Here is a 13,308-nt window from a genome sequence, read left to right as displayed (position 1 = left end):
GTGACTGCGCTGCTGTGCACTCCACCCTGTTTCTTTCGCCAGCAGAGGTTCTCAAGAGGAGGGGGTGTGATTTTCTTTAGCTCATCAAAGACAATCCATGCTGTACATCTCATGTGTAAGAAAGACAAAGACTGTGGTCTGGAGAGAAAGTGAGTCACAGTGGAATACTGTTGCCTATTAAATAATCCCAGTTGTCATGGAAACTGCAGAGCTGACGAAAAGTGTTAAATGGCTCCAGGGGCTGTTAGTGACAAAATTAATTATTAGAGCAAATGCAGTACAGCTCAGACTTCATTTTACTGAAAACACTGGTCAGAAATAACCATCTCTTATCTATTTAATCAAGCAGTGTGCAAGTGTTTCCTGGAATTTCCAACCTATCCAAAATTACTACAATGATGCCGTTTTCCATGATACAGCAACTTCAGCTCATTGTTGGCCAGGCCAAGTTCAGACCTGTTTATCAGCTGGTGTTAACTAGCAAGGAGAGTGAAAAGGAGAGTGTGTAAAGAGCTGCAGCAATAACAAAAAAAAAGAGGAAGACGTCAACCTCCTAATTAATCGAATTCTCATTTCATACAGCCAGTCTGAAAGTGTGAAAGAAAACATGGCACACAAAGATGAGTTGACAGAAGATAACATATAACATCTATCTTTATGTAGTACTTTCCGTTTTGAGCTGGTTGAGATCAATTTCACTGAATCTGAAGCAATACAGAGAATAACTAAGAGTTTAGTCCCTTTGCCCCCTCCCCTTATTCCTGGTTTCTTTCCTGTTATTCTGTCTCTCCTGTGAGCCTTTTCCTGTCACCTGATGGTCAAAGATAGAGCACAAGTATGGGTGGGGGGGTCAGTGAGATCATTAAGGAGTGCTCTGTGTGTTTTTGTATCCATGTTCAATTGAAAAAGTCACAAGCGGAACATAAAAGCATTTCCTCAAACAGAAGTCAATGTTGCAAAACTGACACGTGTGTCTCACATTTCTTCTTGTTCATTCATACAATGATACCAGGCAAAATGGTACGACTACCAAAAGTCTTGTTTACAGGCGACATGGGAACTGCAAGTGCTTCTACATATCAAATAACTGCTTACTCACCAAGCCTTTAAAGATGGATACATTTCAGTGCTGCTGGCTTCTCTGCCTGGACATTGCTAATGGCTGAGTCATGCTATTCCAATGCTGATACAGAGACACTGAGCAGTTGAATAGTTCAGAAATTGACAACCAAGATATGGTGACAAGCTGAAAAATCCCAGACCTCATTGGCCTCTTCATCGTCTTCCAAGTGACAGGATTCAAAGAGCACAGCGTCACGTTCAAAAGCCAAACAGGGGTCCGTGTATGGTGCTCTGAAGACACCTGCAGCTAAAAGCAGCATTAGAGGTAGAGACAAACACTGATAAGGCACATCATGACTGCATGACTCAGCCAAGATGCCAAGCATACAGCCGTATGGCAAGCTGAGAGGTGTGAAGTGGCGAAAGGGGGAATGTGAACAATGAATCTTCATGTGTGATTGTAAAAACATGAGAATGAGGGGCTAAGTCTCCCTCTGCAGCTTAATAGGACACTAGGAACCCACTGCTTCTTGAATCTTTTATTAAAAACAGGAAAATATATAATAAAATATATTTAGACATATTCACAGTGAAGTTATGACAGTTAATTTAAACTGACTCGCTTTGTTTTAATTTATGACATAAAAAGTCCACCCTATCTCTCTGTGCTGACTCACTGACTGACAGGAGTTCACAACCATCTAGCAGTTACAAAACAAGTGGCAAACGCCCAAACATCACTCGTCAACAAGGAAGTTGATGAGGGCGGTCCTGGGGGAGAGGATGGCTCTCTTGATGCTGCGCTCGCCGAGATGCTTCTGTCCAATCGGGCTCTCCAGGATGAGCTGCTGCACCCGCTCTGAATCTTTGGACACCTGCAGTGGCACGGTCACTGTCCCACAGGCCTTGTTATTTATCTGAGGGCAAGAATTAAGAGATAAAAAGATGAGATAAGTCACTAATCTGTTCTTTCAACTATTCCCCTTTCTCAATATGAATGAAGTTCTGTCCTGTCAGGCTGCACCCAAACTTTTCCTTCCTGGCATAAAAGGTCCCAAAATAACAAGACTCTACCGCTCCTTCCACATATACAGTGAACCCTGTAAACTAATAGTTAGTGGTAGGTATGGGAAGGGCACACAGTCTTGTAATGTTTAGAAGCAAGTGCATGCGTGCACACGGTGAATGTGATCATGTCTCTGGAAGTGGTTGAAAATGAATGGCGCACACATGTGTTTGTGTGTGTGTGTCTGAGGCCACTCAGCCTTGGCCTCCCTTCTGGGACAAACCCAAGTACATGATTAGAGGACAGAGGGAGAGAGGTTGCTTCCACAGGGCTGAGGAACCAACAACAGAGAGCTCAGTCTGAAGTAAAACCAACATCATCATCGAGCACTAGGAGCTCAAATATATGGTGTGTGTGTGTGTGTGTGTGTGTGTGTGTGTGTGTGTGTATGAATTATGTATTTTATGTATGAGAGATGAACAAGAAGACAACAAGAATGCATTAATGATCATCTGATGACCACTTTCACTCCCAGACAGAGCAAAAATGAGTCGTACACACAAACACATCAGTCTTTCTATCTTTGACAAAATGCATTCCCTAACCTAAACCCAATTCTAACCTTAACCTTTAAACCAAGTCTTAACCTTCAAACTGTCCTTTGAAGTGGTGAGAACCGGCCTCATAATGCAAAAATGTCCTCACAATGATAGTTTGAAACAGAAACTGTTCCTCGGAAAGACAGAAATACAAAACCCTACACACGCCGCACACTCCACATTTCTTTCATTTCCTTCTTGTGGTTTCTTGTCTTTCTGTCAGAGTACAGAGAGAGAATCCAACTGGAGGAAGACAGGTGCTGTTAGTCAGCTGACTACGTTTGCTGTCATCACACATCGTGTGTGTGTGTGTGTGTGTGGGGGATTAGCGGATTCTCTCTGGGGATACAACCTTCTTGAAAGCAAATGGTCAGATTAAAGCAGTTTCAGTTTTTATCTATTAACTGAGTCGATATTCAGTGTTAGCATGTGTAATGCTTGGATCTGATCCAAGTTACAGCTGGATATTCTCTCTGATTGTCTGTATGCCTTTGAAAGTGTATGCATGCACGCACACGCACACACACACACACACACACACACACACACACACACACACACATCCTGATGACATACACTGTCAAACCGGGGTCTTACACTATTTGAGTGACTGAGCTCAAAGGGCAGAAAAAAAGACACAAGAAAGGAGAGTGAGAGTGTAACAATGAGTCAGGAATAACACGGTGTGTTCTGTTGCTGGCTTTTAATTATTCACCCACTTGTCTATTTAGCTTAAAGTACGCCACTTGACACACACACACACACACACACACACACACACACAGTAATCATAGGCTCTCTTGAAAATTATAGACTATGAATGTAATCATGGACCTAAGACTTTGGCTTTAGGAGTGGAGAGTTTGAGTGAAAATGGCAGCAGATGCAAGAGCAAACATTTGTGCATATACCTTTATAATGCTCATTACTGATAATTATTTATTTACATTTAATAAAGTTATGTGTAAATAATGAGCAAGGGCTGTAGCTATGTGAAAAACCCTGAATATTCAAAACCAAAAATAAGAAAAGTAAGAGCTTTGATTTTAGCTTGACAAACATGTCTGGTTGAAAGAACTTTGGCAAAACTTTTGTGAAACTCCACACAATGAAAGAAAAAACAAACAAACACAAAATGATGCGTGTGGAGTGTCTGTGTGATCCTACCAGTACAGACAGCTCCACAAAATCGGGGACATCCAGGTACTCTGGGTCCACAGTGGGCCAGGACTGTTGCAGGACGTCTCCTTTCCGCTGGAGGATGGGGCTAAGGGTGTTTTTCACCTGGCAAAGGCCTGGGAGAGACCCGGGAGGAAACGCAGGAAAACAACATTGAAAATACCTGCTGTCCCACTGAAGAGACAGTATCTTGTGCCAAGGTTCTGTCAAACCGCCGTTACACCAACACAGGCAAGGTCGGGGGGGGGGGGGACTTTTATGTTTCTTCTTACCAAATTTGTTTTCCCTTTTTGTAGAGAAAAAGTATCTTGATGAAGGGTCAAACAACATCACACCACCCCACCCCTGACTCTCATTTTAACCAGCAAGTGTGCACAAGGGAAGGATGTGAACTTCCTCTATCCTGAACTCTGTGTGTGAATTGCAAACAACACGCAAGAGTGAATTCAAGTACAACGTTACCAAGCGTACCAGAGGTCAAATGTTCCTTACTCATTTGTATGTGTGCAGTAAGCACAAACAAAATGCACACAGCCACTCATTAAAGACCCACGCACCTCTTCCTCCCAGTGATCATCTGTCAGGTTTTCCTGACTGCAGCTATCAGTTGGACATTGTTTTTTTCCTGGAACCTCTTTTCTCTCAGCTGTGTGCAGACAGCTTGTGTACGTGTGTCACTGACAATAAGGGGATGTCTTTCAGGCAAGCGCGGGAGCAAGAAAAAATGCTCGCTAGGCGCTTCCCTTGTATTGTCTGTTTTGGCCAAGAGCTCTCAGCACTGCTTTCAGTTTCATTTGATGGACACCCGAGTATTTTCCAAGTGAACTGTTCTATGGCCTTGGCTTGTCCAGGATGTATAACAGTAATAAAATGAGTAACTGACTTAACGGTTGTTGTTACATCACGGTTGGGCGTTCAGACGAGCAGCAGTGTCAACATTACGTTTACCTGAGGCAACTTCCTCTCACAGATATTAGAAATAACCTAATTTTACCACAGACCACATCCTTTTGTCACTGTGTCAGTCTAAATTATCATCCACCATAAGCATGAGGTGGTCATATTAATAGTCAGAATCTAAAACAAACAAGTAAAACAAATTAGATTAACATGTACATTCAATGCCATCCCCAGGTTTGGCATATGGCTGAACTTTCTGTCCTGCCAACCATTTCACACTCAGTGTTTGAGTGCATAATTTATTTTAAATTTGCGAAAAATTATGTCACCAACCTGCCCAAAGTTCAGAAGCCAGGTGAGGGGCAATGGGTGCTGTCATCAATGTAAGTGCAGCCAGAGCTTCCTCAAACTCTACACTGTGCTGCACCACCCTGGCAGTTGCACCCTTGAACACATACAGTGGTAAAGATATGATTTCCAAAGTAACAGATGATAAATGTGGCATCTTTATTTCAAGGTACCGGATGGCACACTCACACTCAGTGTGTTGGTAAGGCCCATCAGGCGAGAAATGGCTGCATTGAAAAGGAAGTCCTCTGTGAAGTGAGAGGTCACCTGAAATAGCAACAAAAACAAAAAAACTACAACAGGTGACACATTCAGTTAAATGATAAAGTATGAGGCTACGCATTCTGTTTTGATTGCTGGACATGTTTATGCTTCCAGATGGATTGAGTGTGTCATGGAATATTTTTGAGTTTGCCTCTGAAGAATTATTAGAAAATAATGACATGCCCAAATGATGAGCCTCTTCCCCCTTATCCCCCATATGTATCAGCTAAATGCACACAGTATGTCAACATTCTCCTGTTAAGCCTTCTTCGAAGAAGAACCCATTTGGGAAGGGCCTTAGGGAGGAGGAGGTTGATCACCAGGGCTTTTCTGAGGGACTGATCAAAAGGACAGCCTCGGCTTTGGGGGCTTATGGCAAACAGCCTGAGGTCCTTTAAAAGCACCAGCCCTGAGGGGTGAAGAGAGAGAATCAAACCTGGCAGCCAATGGAGGCTATTTATAAAGTGTGAAAGGAGATAGAGTGGATTTAAAATCAATTTTCATCCCCTTTTTCCTTTACCATTTACTCTGGGGTTTCACAGGTTACCATGGATGTTCAGCACTGGATGAAAAGGGTGGATCTCAGGACTATGTACTGTTAAGGCTGTGTAATGAGCATATTACCTTGGACCACGCAATCATACAGTACCTTGTAACTGAGAAAAGGTATTTTACCATGCCTTCTAACGGTACAATCTCTTGCAGTGTAAAAAGGCTAAAGGAAGTTAATTAATTAATACTGCACATTAAAAACAACCACCACAAATAATTGGCACCAGTAGAGAAATTAAATTCAAACTAGCCCGGATGCAGTGGGGGTGAATCACCAATTTCACTGAAGGAAGAACACTAACTTGCTGTGAAAAGCTGAGATTTTGAAAATGGGCCCATTACTGACCTCTACTGACAATGACTGTTGCAATTTCTATCCATTAACATAATGCCACAGTGAGATATTTTCAGCCATTTATCCACGATCACAGTCTGAGGCTATGGAGTTGCTACCTCTTGAATAGCGTAGTTTTTGTTCTCCCAGATCTTCTTGGTCTCTGCCAGCTCTTTCTTTTTCAGCAAGGAGGGGTTAGGGATATCTCCGAGCTGCCGAGCTCCCCTCAGCTTGGTCACCAGCTGCCAGAGCCGAGACTGCCACCGTAAAACGCCAGGGAGGGCATCCGCTGAAGTGGTGAGCAAACACAGACACAGAAGAAAAAGGATATTTTCACATTCATAATTAGATTTGCTGCACTTGACAGTGATACCTGTTTCTTTGAGGAAACAATTCATATCATGTTAATAAAGCTTCATCTCACAAAACAATCTGAATTCATAATCCTAAACAACAACTTATGGCATTGTTTGATTATAAAGCGGCGTCACGTCTTACTCTTGACATTCCAGAGGATGTCCTGTTCAGGTGGTGCGGCGTAAAGGATGTAGAGTCGAACTGTATCCACGCCGTACTGCTGCACCACCTCTTGGGGGTCCAGACCGTTGTGTTTAGACTTGCTCATCTTCTCCCACGTCACCTCTATACGACCACCACTGCACGCTACCGGCTCCTTAGCTGGAAGAGGCGGGTTAGGAGTCAGAGGTCAGAGATAGCCGGACACTCATTCTGTCATCTCCAAGCTGTGATAAGAACTTGCGAAACCTCATATTAGTCTGACAAATGAAACTATTTTTATCCTTTCCTCCTGGCTGCTGTTCGATCACAATTACAAAAAGACAGAAGAAAGGAAAATACGTAAAGCCTAGTCAATAGGACCAGGATCAAGAGGCTTTCCTTTCTCTGTAAGCCAACAAGATCTCCTATTCTCCAAGCAATATAGAGTAGCTGAAAATCCTTGGGCGTGAATCAAAGGATTTCTTGTGATTTGACTTTTGTCCAGAGTTGCTGTTTAACTTGTCATTCAGTTGGGAAAAGCTTTAAAGCAGAGAGGAGTTGCTTTAGCAGCACAAAAGGGATGAGGACCATATTGATGTCACTATACACTCCAACATAAAAAAAAGAAAAAAAAAAAAAGATGTTCTCATGACTTCTTGTTTGTTTATAAGCCGTTTTATCTGGCAGCCCTTTCCTCTCCCATCTTCTACAGATGTGTCACCCTGCAGATTGTGGCAGTGTGTACCTGTGAAGTCTATTTCTTCTCTCTTTAGGTACTGGCCGCTGTCTCCCAGTTTGAAAGTCTGGCCCTTGATCAGACCCTGGACCAGCAGCTTCCGAAAAGGCTCCCTGAAAGACAGAAAGAGGGTTTAATTAACATACACACACATATGTGCACAGCAAAAAGCAGATTAAGCATCGAGTACTGCACCTGTGAGCGACGAGACCCTGATCCTTACAGAAGTGACAGAGGAAGCGAGCGTAGTACAAGTGCATGACAGCGTGCTCCTTCCCTCCAATGTACACATCCACAGGCAGCCAGTGATCTGCTAGGTGGCGTTCAAAAGGCCTGGGTAAGAAGAGCAAGTTTGGAGGAGCTGTGACTTGTGAAACTATTTCTGAATTTAGTTGGTATTAAGAAAGTTAAAAAGTTAAACAGAAACATGGAAAAAATCTGGGAAACTATATTTGAAGATCTGTAATGCTTATCTTAAATAGTCATTTCTGTAGTCTTAGCGACATTTATTCTCTAGACTTCAGTGCAAAAACAATGTCAAGTGCTGTGACATCTTGTTTCTCTCCTTAGATTTTCTGTTGATGAACTTTGTGATGGGAGCTTTCACCACTCATGCCAACTACTCCAGCTAAATATCAAATGCGTGACTTTTTCTTTCCAGGAAACACATGGTTAGAACAGCAAATGTACGTGCTTTAATGACCTTCACATAAAAGCCTTTTATTAATGTGGTTGTATTTTGAAGTTCTATAATGTCACTCTTATTTATCTTTTTTTGTGGAACCCTTTATTCTATTTCATTATCTGGCCTTTTATTTGCCTGTCTATCCAACTGTGGTGCTGAGATGTTAATATATATTTCCCCATATAAAGCTCTTTGTAACATTGTATTGAAAGGTGCTGTATAAATAAAGTTTATTGTTATTTCATTATTATTATTATTAGATGAATCATAAACTCAGTGTACAGTAGCAATATGCTCTAAGAAAACATTTTGTTACAAAGCACTGGTTCCTTCCTCTAGGGGGCATGCTGAATCTGATACACAAGGATGAAGCCAGCAGAAGTATCCTGAAGCCTGCTTTATCTCACTGGCTTCACACACACATAACTCCCCCCACCCCCCAAAAAAACAAAAACATACTGAAGTAAAATGTGTTTCAAACCAGGCTCTGAAGGCTTCCTCTGAACTCGGCTGCTTCTCATGTTAACAGTCAAGTATTTGTGGATAAAAATCTATCTGAGATGAACTAAGACCGGGCTGTTTCTTTAAGACTTCAGCAGGAGAGGTGGCATGATGGTCAGCAGAGGCAGGGATTCCACCTAATGATGCTTTTTAGGGCAGTGTGTTATCTCTGTGTCACCTTTCAGACCAGTCGTTACTCTTCTGCGCACCTCCCTGCATCCCTATCCTCCCTCTCTGGCTGATGGTGTCTCCGGATAATTGAACCACGAAAAAAAAAATGTATGAACTCACAAGGCTGAAAATAATTTTGCCTGCTGGCATCAGGCCAGGGAACTCTTAATACATACACCCCCCCCCCCCCCCACACACACACACACACTCTTACACAGAACACCCTCTTCCTATTTCCTTCCTCTTACTTGCTACTTTCAGCATCTCTTGCGTCCTATTTTCATCGTTTCCCCTTGTGCACATGAGGCTCAGCAGGCTAACTGAAATGCACAAATAGTGTAATTGCTTTTTCTGTTGTGCCATAATCTGTCCTGCTAAGAAAAGTGATGGGGAGAGCAGTTCCCCTCCCTTTTAAAGCAGCTTTACAGATAGGTCAGGGCACTGGGAAATTAATCTCTTTTGTTAAGCTCAGGGTATTGCCACCATCCCAGCAGGTGACAGCCATGGGTCCATAATCTCTATCGGCAGGGAATGCAACTTCCAGCGTGTGTGTGTGTGTGTGTGTGTGTGTGTGTGTGTGTGTGTGTGAGTGAATGTGTGTGTAAGTAAAGAGAGGCAGGATTTGCATGTTTGAAACAGGTAAGTGGGAGAGAGTAGGTGATTTTGTGTTTGACTATAACTTTCCAACAGTACATATGAACAAAGTGTGTTAGTGGAAGTGCGGATGTGTGTGCGTGGCAAGAGAGAAAAATCAAGTTTCTATTTAGCAGAGGTCACACAGAGAAAAATTTATGTATTTTTCTAAATATCTAAAAAGAGATAGATATGCTTATACGCCCACTGCTGGAGACACTTGTGAAACCTTCTGTTCTGTTCTTTTCATTTCATTTTTATTTGAACAAACGGTGTAAGTAAGACCTGTGCAGTGTGTGCTAAAATCTGTCACAAAAAGAAAACAAAAAAGATGCACGAAGAAAAATACATAAAAAGGAGCTTGCACTTGGAGGCCTCACTGAGGCAGAAATGATTGAAAAACAGCAAATGAAGTCTCAGGAGGAGGCTGATCATACCTATCTGGGTTACAAGGGTCTGTGTATCTAAAGTAATACCAGGCTGAGTCCACAAATGTGTCCATGGTGTCAGTCTCCCTTCTGGCTGGGCCCTTACATCTGACAGGGGAGAGGGAGGGAGAGAGAGAGACACAGAGTTGGCAAAGGCAGCAAAAAATCAATATTAGTCTGACAAATTAGAAAGCGAACAAATGAATGATCCTTGTTTGTATGGTTAGTGAAATGGCACATCGTGTGTGTGTGTGTGTGTGTGTGTGAGTGAGAGAGAGAGAGAGGCAGTGTAAAGCTGGCTCCATCTGGCTATGGGGGTCATGTCCCAGTAGAGATACACAGCTGAAGCCAGACTGGCACCAGAGCTCTGTTCCTGTGCCCTGACTAACAGGCTGTGCTAACAGGGAACGAACTGGCAGGCTGAACACGCGATCATGTGTTTGTGTTGGAAATGCCACCTTGTGCCCCTCTCTGTCCAAGCCAAACAGCACTTGGGTACGTGATGCAAATCTGCCAACATCACTTTCACAGTGGAGGAGAGGACATTCGCAAAGACAAGGGGGAAAAAAGCTTTTGAAAAGTGTTTTTTGTTCAGATTTGATTTAGAGAACTTAATGGAACAGTGAGAGCGTCTGCCTTTTACTTTATAATGAGTCTCAATAGAGTTAAAATCAGTGTCCCATAAAGATAAACAGAAGCACAGCTCTGTGCTTTACTGTGTGAAACAGAGCAGGTATCATTTCCCGGACCTTGTGGGATGTCTTTGTTTAGTCTAACCGTCTCTTTCTGTCTACTCACAGTCAAATCTCACACTCATTAGCGCAGACGCACACATCACGTGGCAAAAAGCCCTTGACCACCTACCATACCAGCCTATAATAAGGCTGTGATGATGAGGTAGGAGCTGAAGGTTGCCTAGCAACAAGGCAAAGGTGTGGCAAGGTTAATATTTGGAAACCAGGTGTTATTTCATGTGAAGAAAATCCAGCAGTATAATGAAGTCCGTTCCATCACAAAAGAATCCAGAAATAGAAACAAAAATGGAGTGACAAAAGGAGTAGAAATCAGCCAATCAGAGGCCAGATTGTGGTCACTTGACAGACACTAGGTACCAACTACAGTCAGACTACTGAGGATCAGATTAGACAACACATAGATGCACTCTCTCTGGAGACTGACCTTCTCTAAGCCATGAAAGGAGAATAACGACAAAAGTAGGTAACTAAATCTGAAGCAACCTGTATGCATGAGTGTGTAATGCGTGTGGTGTGTGTTTGCAGGATGAGCCAGAGAGAGCAAAAAGGCTCTCAAACAGATGAGACAAGAGAGGCAGCTGCCCACTCCACAAAGGCTCTCTACCCATGGAAAATAGCCCTCCATCTGCTGGATGTCTGTCTGACTGTGTGTGTGCACTGACTAGGTGGTCTCTCTCTTTACCTGTGAATGTGTGGAACAACACACACTTGGACGCACACCTTCCTAGCCAGGCTAAGCCGAGGCAGGGTTCAGTTGGCAGGCCAATTTACAGTGTTGCAGAGGTTCGGAGACAAGACGAGCGCACAGTAAATGACTTCCTCAAGGACAAGTAAAACCATCTCCCATCACTGTGTTCGTCTGTGCTCCTCTCAAATTTTAATTGGACATGGTCGACGAGTGAAGGGAACAAATTTCCACAGACACTTAACAACAGAGGGGAGATGGAAAAGAGGAGATAACGATGTCTTAGTGATTATACCCATCAATCACCGCTGATGTGAGGAATTGTAGCAGTTTTGTGGAAGTGAGTGAACACAATCTGATGACTTGTGCCATCTGCGACTGAGTGGGCCATTGTTTTAATCAACATGGTGCCACAACGGTGATTAGTCTTATTCAGAGAGGAATTCCCATATCAGCGGGGGCCTCTGGAGACGCTGGCAGAGTAGGCATTCTCAAACAATTTCAAACACATTCACCGAGATGACTCGCTTGTGTGTGTGTGTGTGTGTGTGTGTGTGTGTGTGTGTGTGTGTGTGTGTGTAATTAAAAGGTAAATGTGTGTGCGCGTGCATGTACTGTATTTGTGTGCGTCTCTTGAGGCACAGCTGGCTTATATAACCTTTATTATCATCATCATCATGTCATGCTGCCCTTGCCACAGATGCCACTCATTACATAACCCCGTCAAAATAAAAGTATTTAATCACACAATTCACAGGCTCGCTCTCAGTGCTCTGTTCTTGTAAAGCCGTCAGTCCTCTCAGCCTGCCTGACAGCAGGCTCATTTTGTCGGCGCTGGTCTCCTGAGGAAATACAGGAAGTACAGAGAAGACGCTGTCACTGCAGAGGGTTCACTTACTGCGCAAATGGGGTCTAATCTACAACTATTATTTAAGGGATTCCCATACTCACTTGACAAGACTTTTCAAATACTTTTAGGTTCTTGTTTGGTGAAATTTAAATAATCAAAATACCAAGGTGAAACTGACTTCCTGTTGGCTCCCCACACACATGAATCAGATAAAATTATTCCATCTTCCAGACAAATGTTTTTAGATCGAATGGATCAAATTCTGACAAACGTGCCAATGAAAAAACAAATATGGTAGTTTAATATAACCATAAGCACTAACATATATTGATGATAACACCAGGAGTACAGCATAGATGAAGTATCAATGAAGATCATTTTTCGTGTGATGTTCCAACAAAATATAAAAACAAAGACTTTAAATAATACATCTGAGCGTTCTCACCTGGGACATTTGCAGCTGACCCAGTTATGAGCTACCTCCAGCGGCGACGCACCCTTTCCTGTGAGAGATGGCAGCTTTGGCAATATAACTGGTAACTCCTCCTCAGGGACAGCAACTGGACCACAAGAGCCACAATGCACCACTGGGATGGGTGTGCCCCAGTACCGCTGTCTTGATATCAACCAGTCCCTGAGCTTGGAGCTGGTAAGGTGGCCACCGACCTTCTGCTCTCTGGCCTTTTGTGTAATGGAGTCAAATGCCTGCACTCTGCTAAGGCCTGAGAACTACAGAAAGAAGAGGACAAGGCGTGCTAGATTTATAGTTTAATAGTCATGAGACATTTGCATTTTATCAACAGTGCTGACCTCATCAGAGTTCATCAAAGTTTGTGTCCCATCTTTGTCGCTTTTCAGCACTGTGGTCCACCTCAGGTTCAGAGCTCTGGCCACAGACAGATCCTCCTCACTGCAGTCTGGGATACCTGTCAGACACCAGGTGCAGCATGAACATGTAACACAGTAAATAATGGACACACACATAGCCAATCTCTTGAGAGAGTAAATATAGAAAAATCTCCCTGTGGTGATGTTGAGCTAATGTTATGATGTGACTAATAGTTAACAATCCCTTGGGTTCCCAACCTCCAACTCTCTGTGAGACAAACACCCACTGGTTTC

At 43.0% G+C, this 13,308-nt stretch overlaps 1 protein-coding gene across 3 annotated transcripts in view; it reads right to left on the bottom strand.

Annotated features, from left to right (window-relative positions):
* Positions 1–1,586: 1,586 nt before the first annotated feature.
* The window catches only part of lars2 (leucyl-tRNA synthetase 2, mitochondrial), a 33,274-nt gene continuing 21,552 nt past the window's right edge, over positions 1,587–13,308 (bottom strand). For all 3 annotated transcript variants that reach the window (XM_038711831.1, XM_038711830.1, XM_038711832.1), the window contains 11 exons: positions 12,997–13,112; positions 12,632–12,915; positions 9,906–10,004; positions 7,674–7,811; positions 7,488–7,591; positions 6,743–6,922; positions 6,364–6,533; positions 5,284–5,361; positions 5,080–5,191; positions 3,835–3,962; positions 1,587–1,979 (listed from right to left, as the gene is read on the bottom strand). In XM_038711831.1, the coding sequence (XP_038567759.1) occupies positions 1,800–1,979; positions 3,835–3,962; positions 5,080–5,191; positions 5,284–5,361; positions 6,364–6,533; positions 6,743–6,922; positions 7,488–7,591; positions 7,674–7,811; positions 9,906–10,004; positions 12,632–12,915; positions 12,997–13,112 (1,589 nt within the window). In that variant the 3' untranslated portion in view covers positions 1,587–1,799. The remainder of the gene's footprint in view (positions 1,980–3,834; positions 3,963–5,079; positions 5,192–5,283; positions 5,362–6,363; positions 6,534–6,742; positions 6,923–7,487; positions 7,592–7,673; positions 7,812–9,905; positions 10,005–12,631; positions 12,916–12,996; positions 13,113–13,308) is intronic.

This window comes from Micropterus salmoides, unplaced genomic scaffold (assembly GCF_014851395.1).
Source record: "Micropterus salmoides isolate LMB-PRFRI ecotype aquatic unplaced genomic scaffold, ASM1485139v1 Ms_hic_scaffold_11, whole genome shotgun sequence".
NCBI classification, from domain to species: Eukaryota; Metazoa; Chordata; class Actinopteri; order Centrarchiformes; family Centrarchidae; genus Micropterus; species Micropterus salmoides.
Note: the sequence above shows the minus strand (reverse complement) of the source record. Positions and strands in the feature narration are given on the sequence as shown.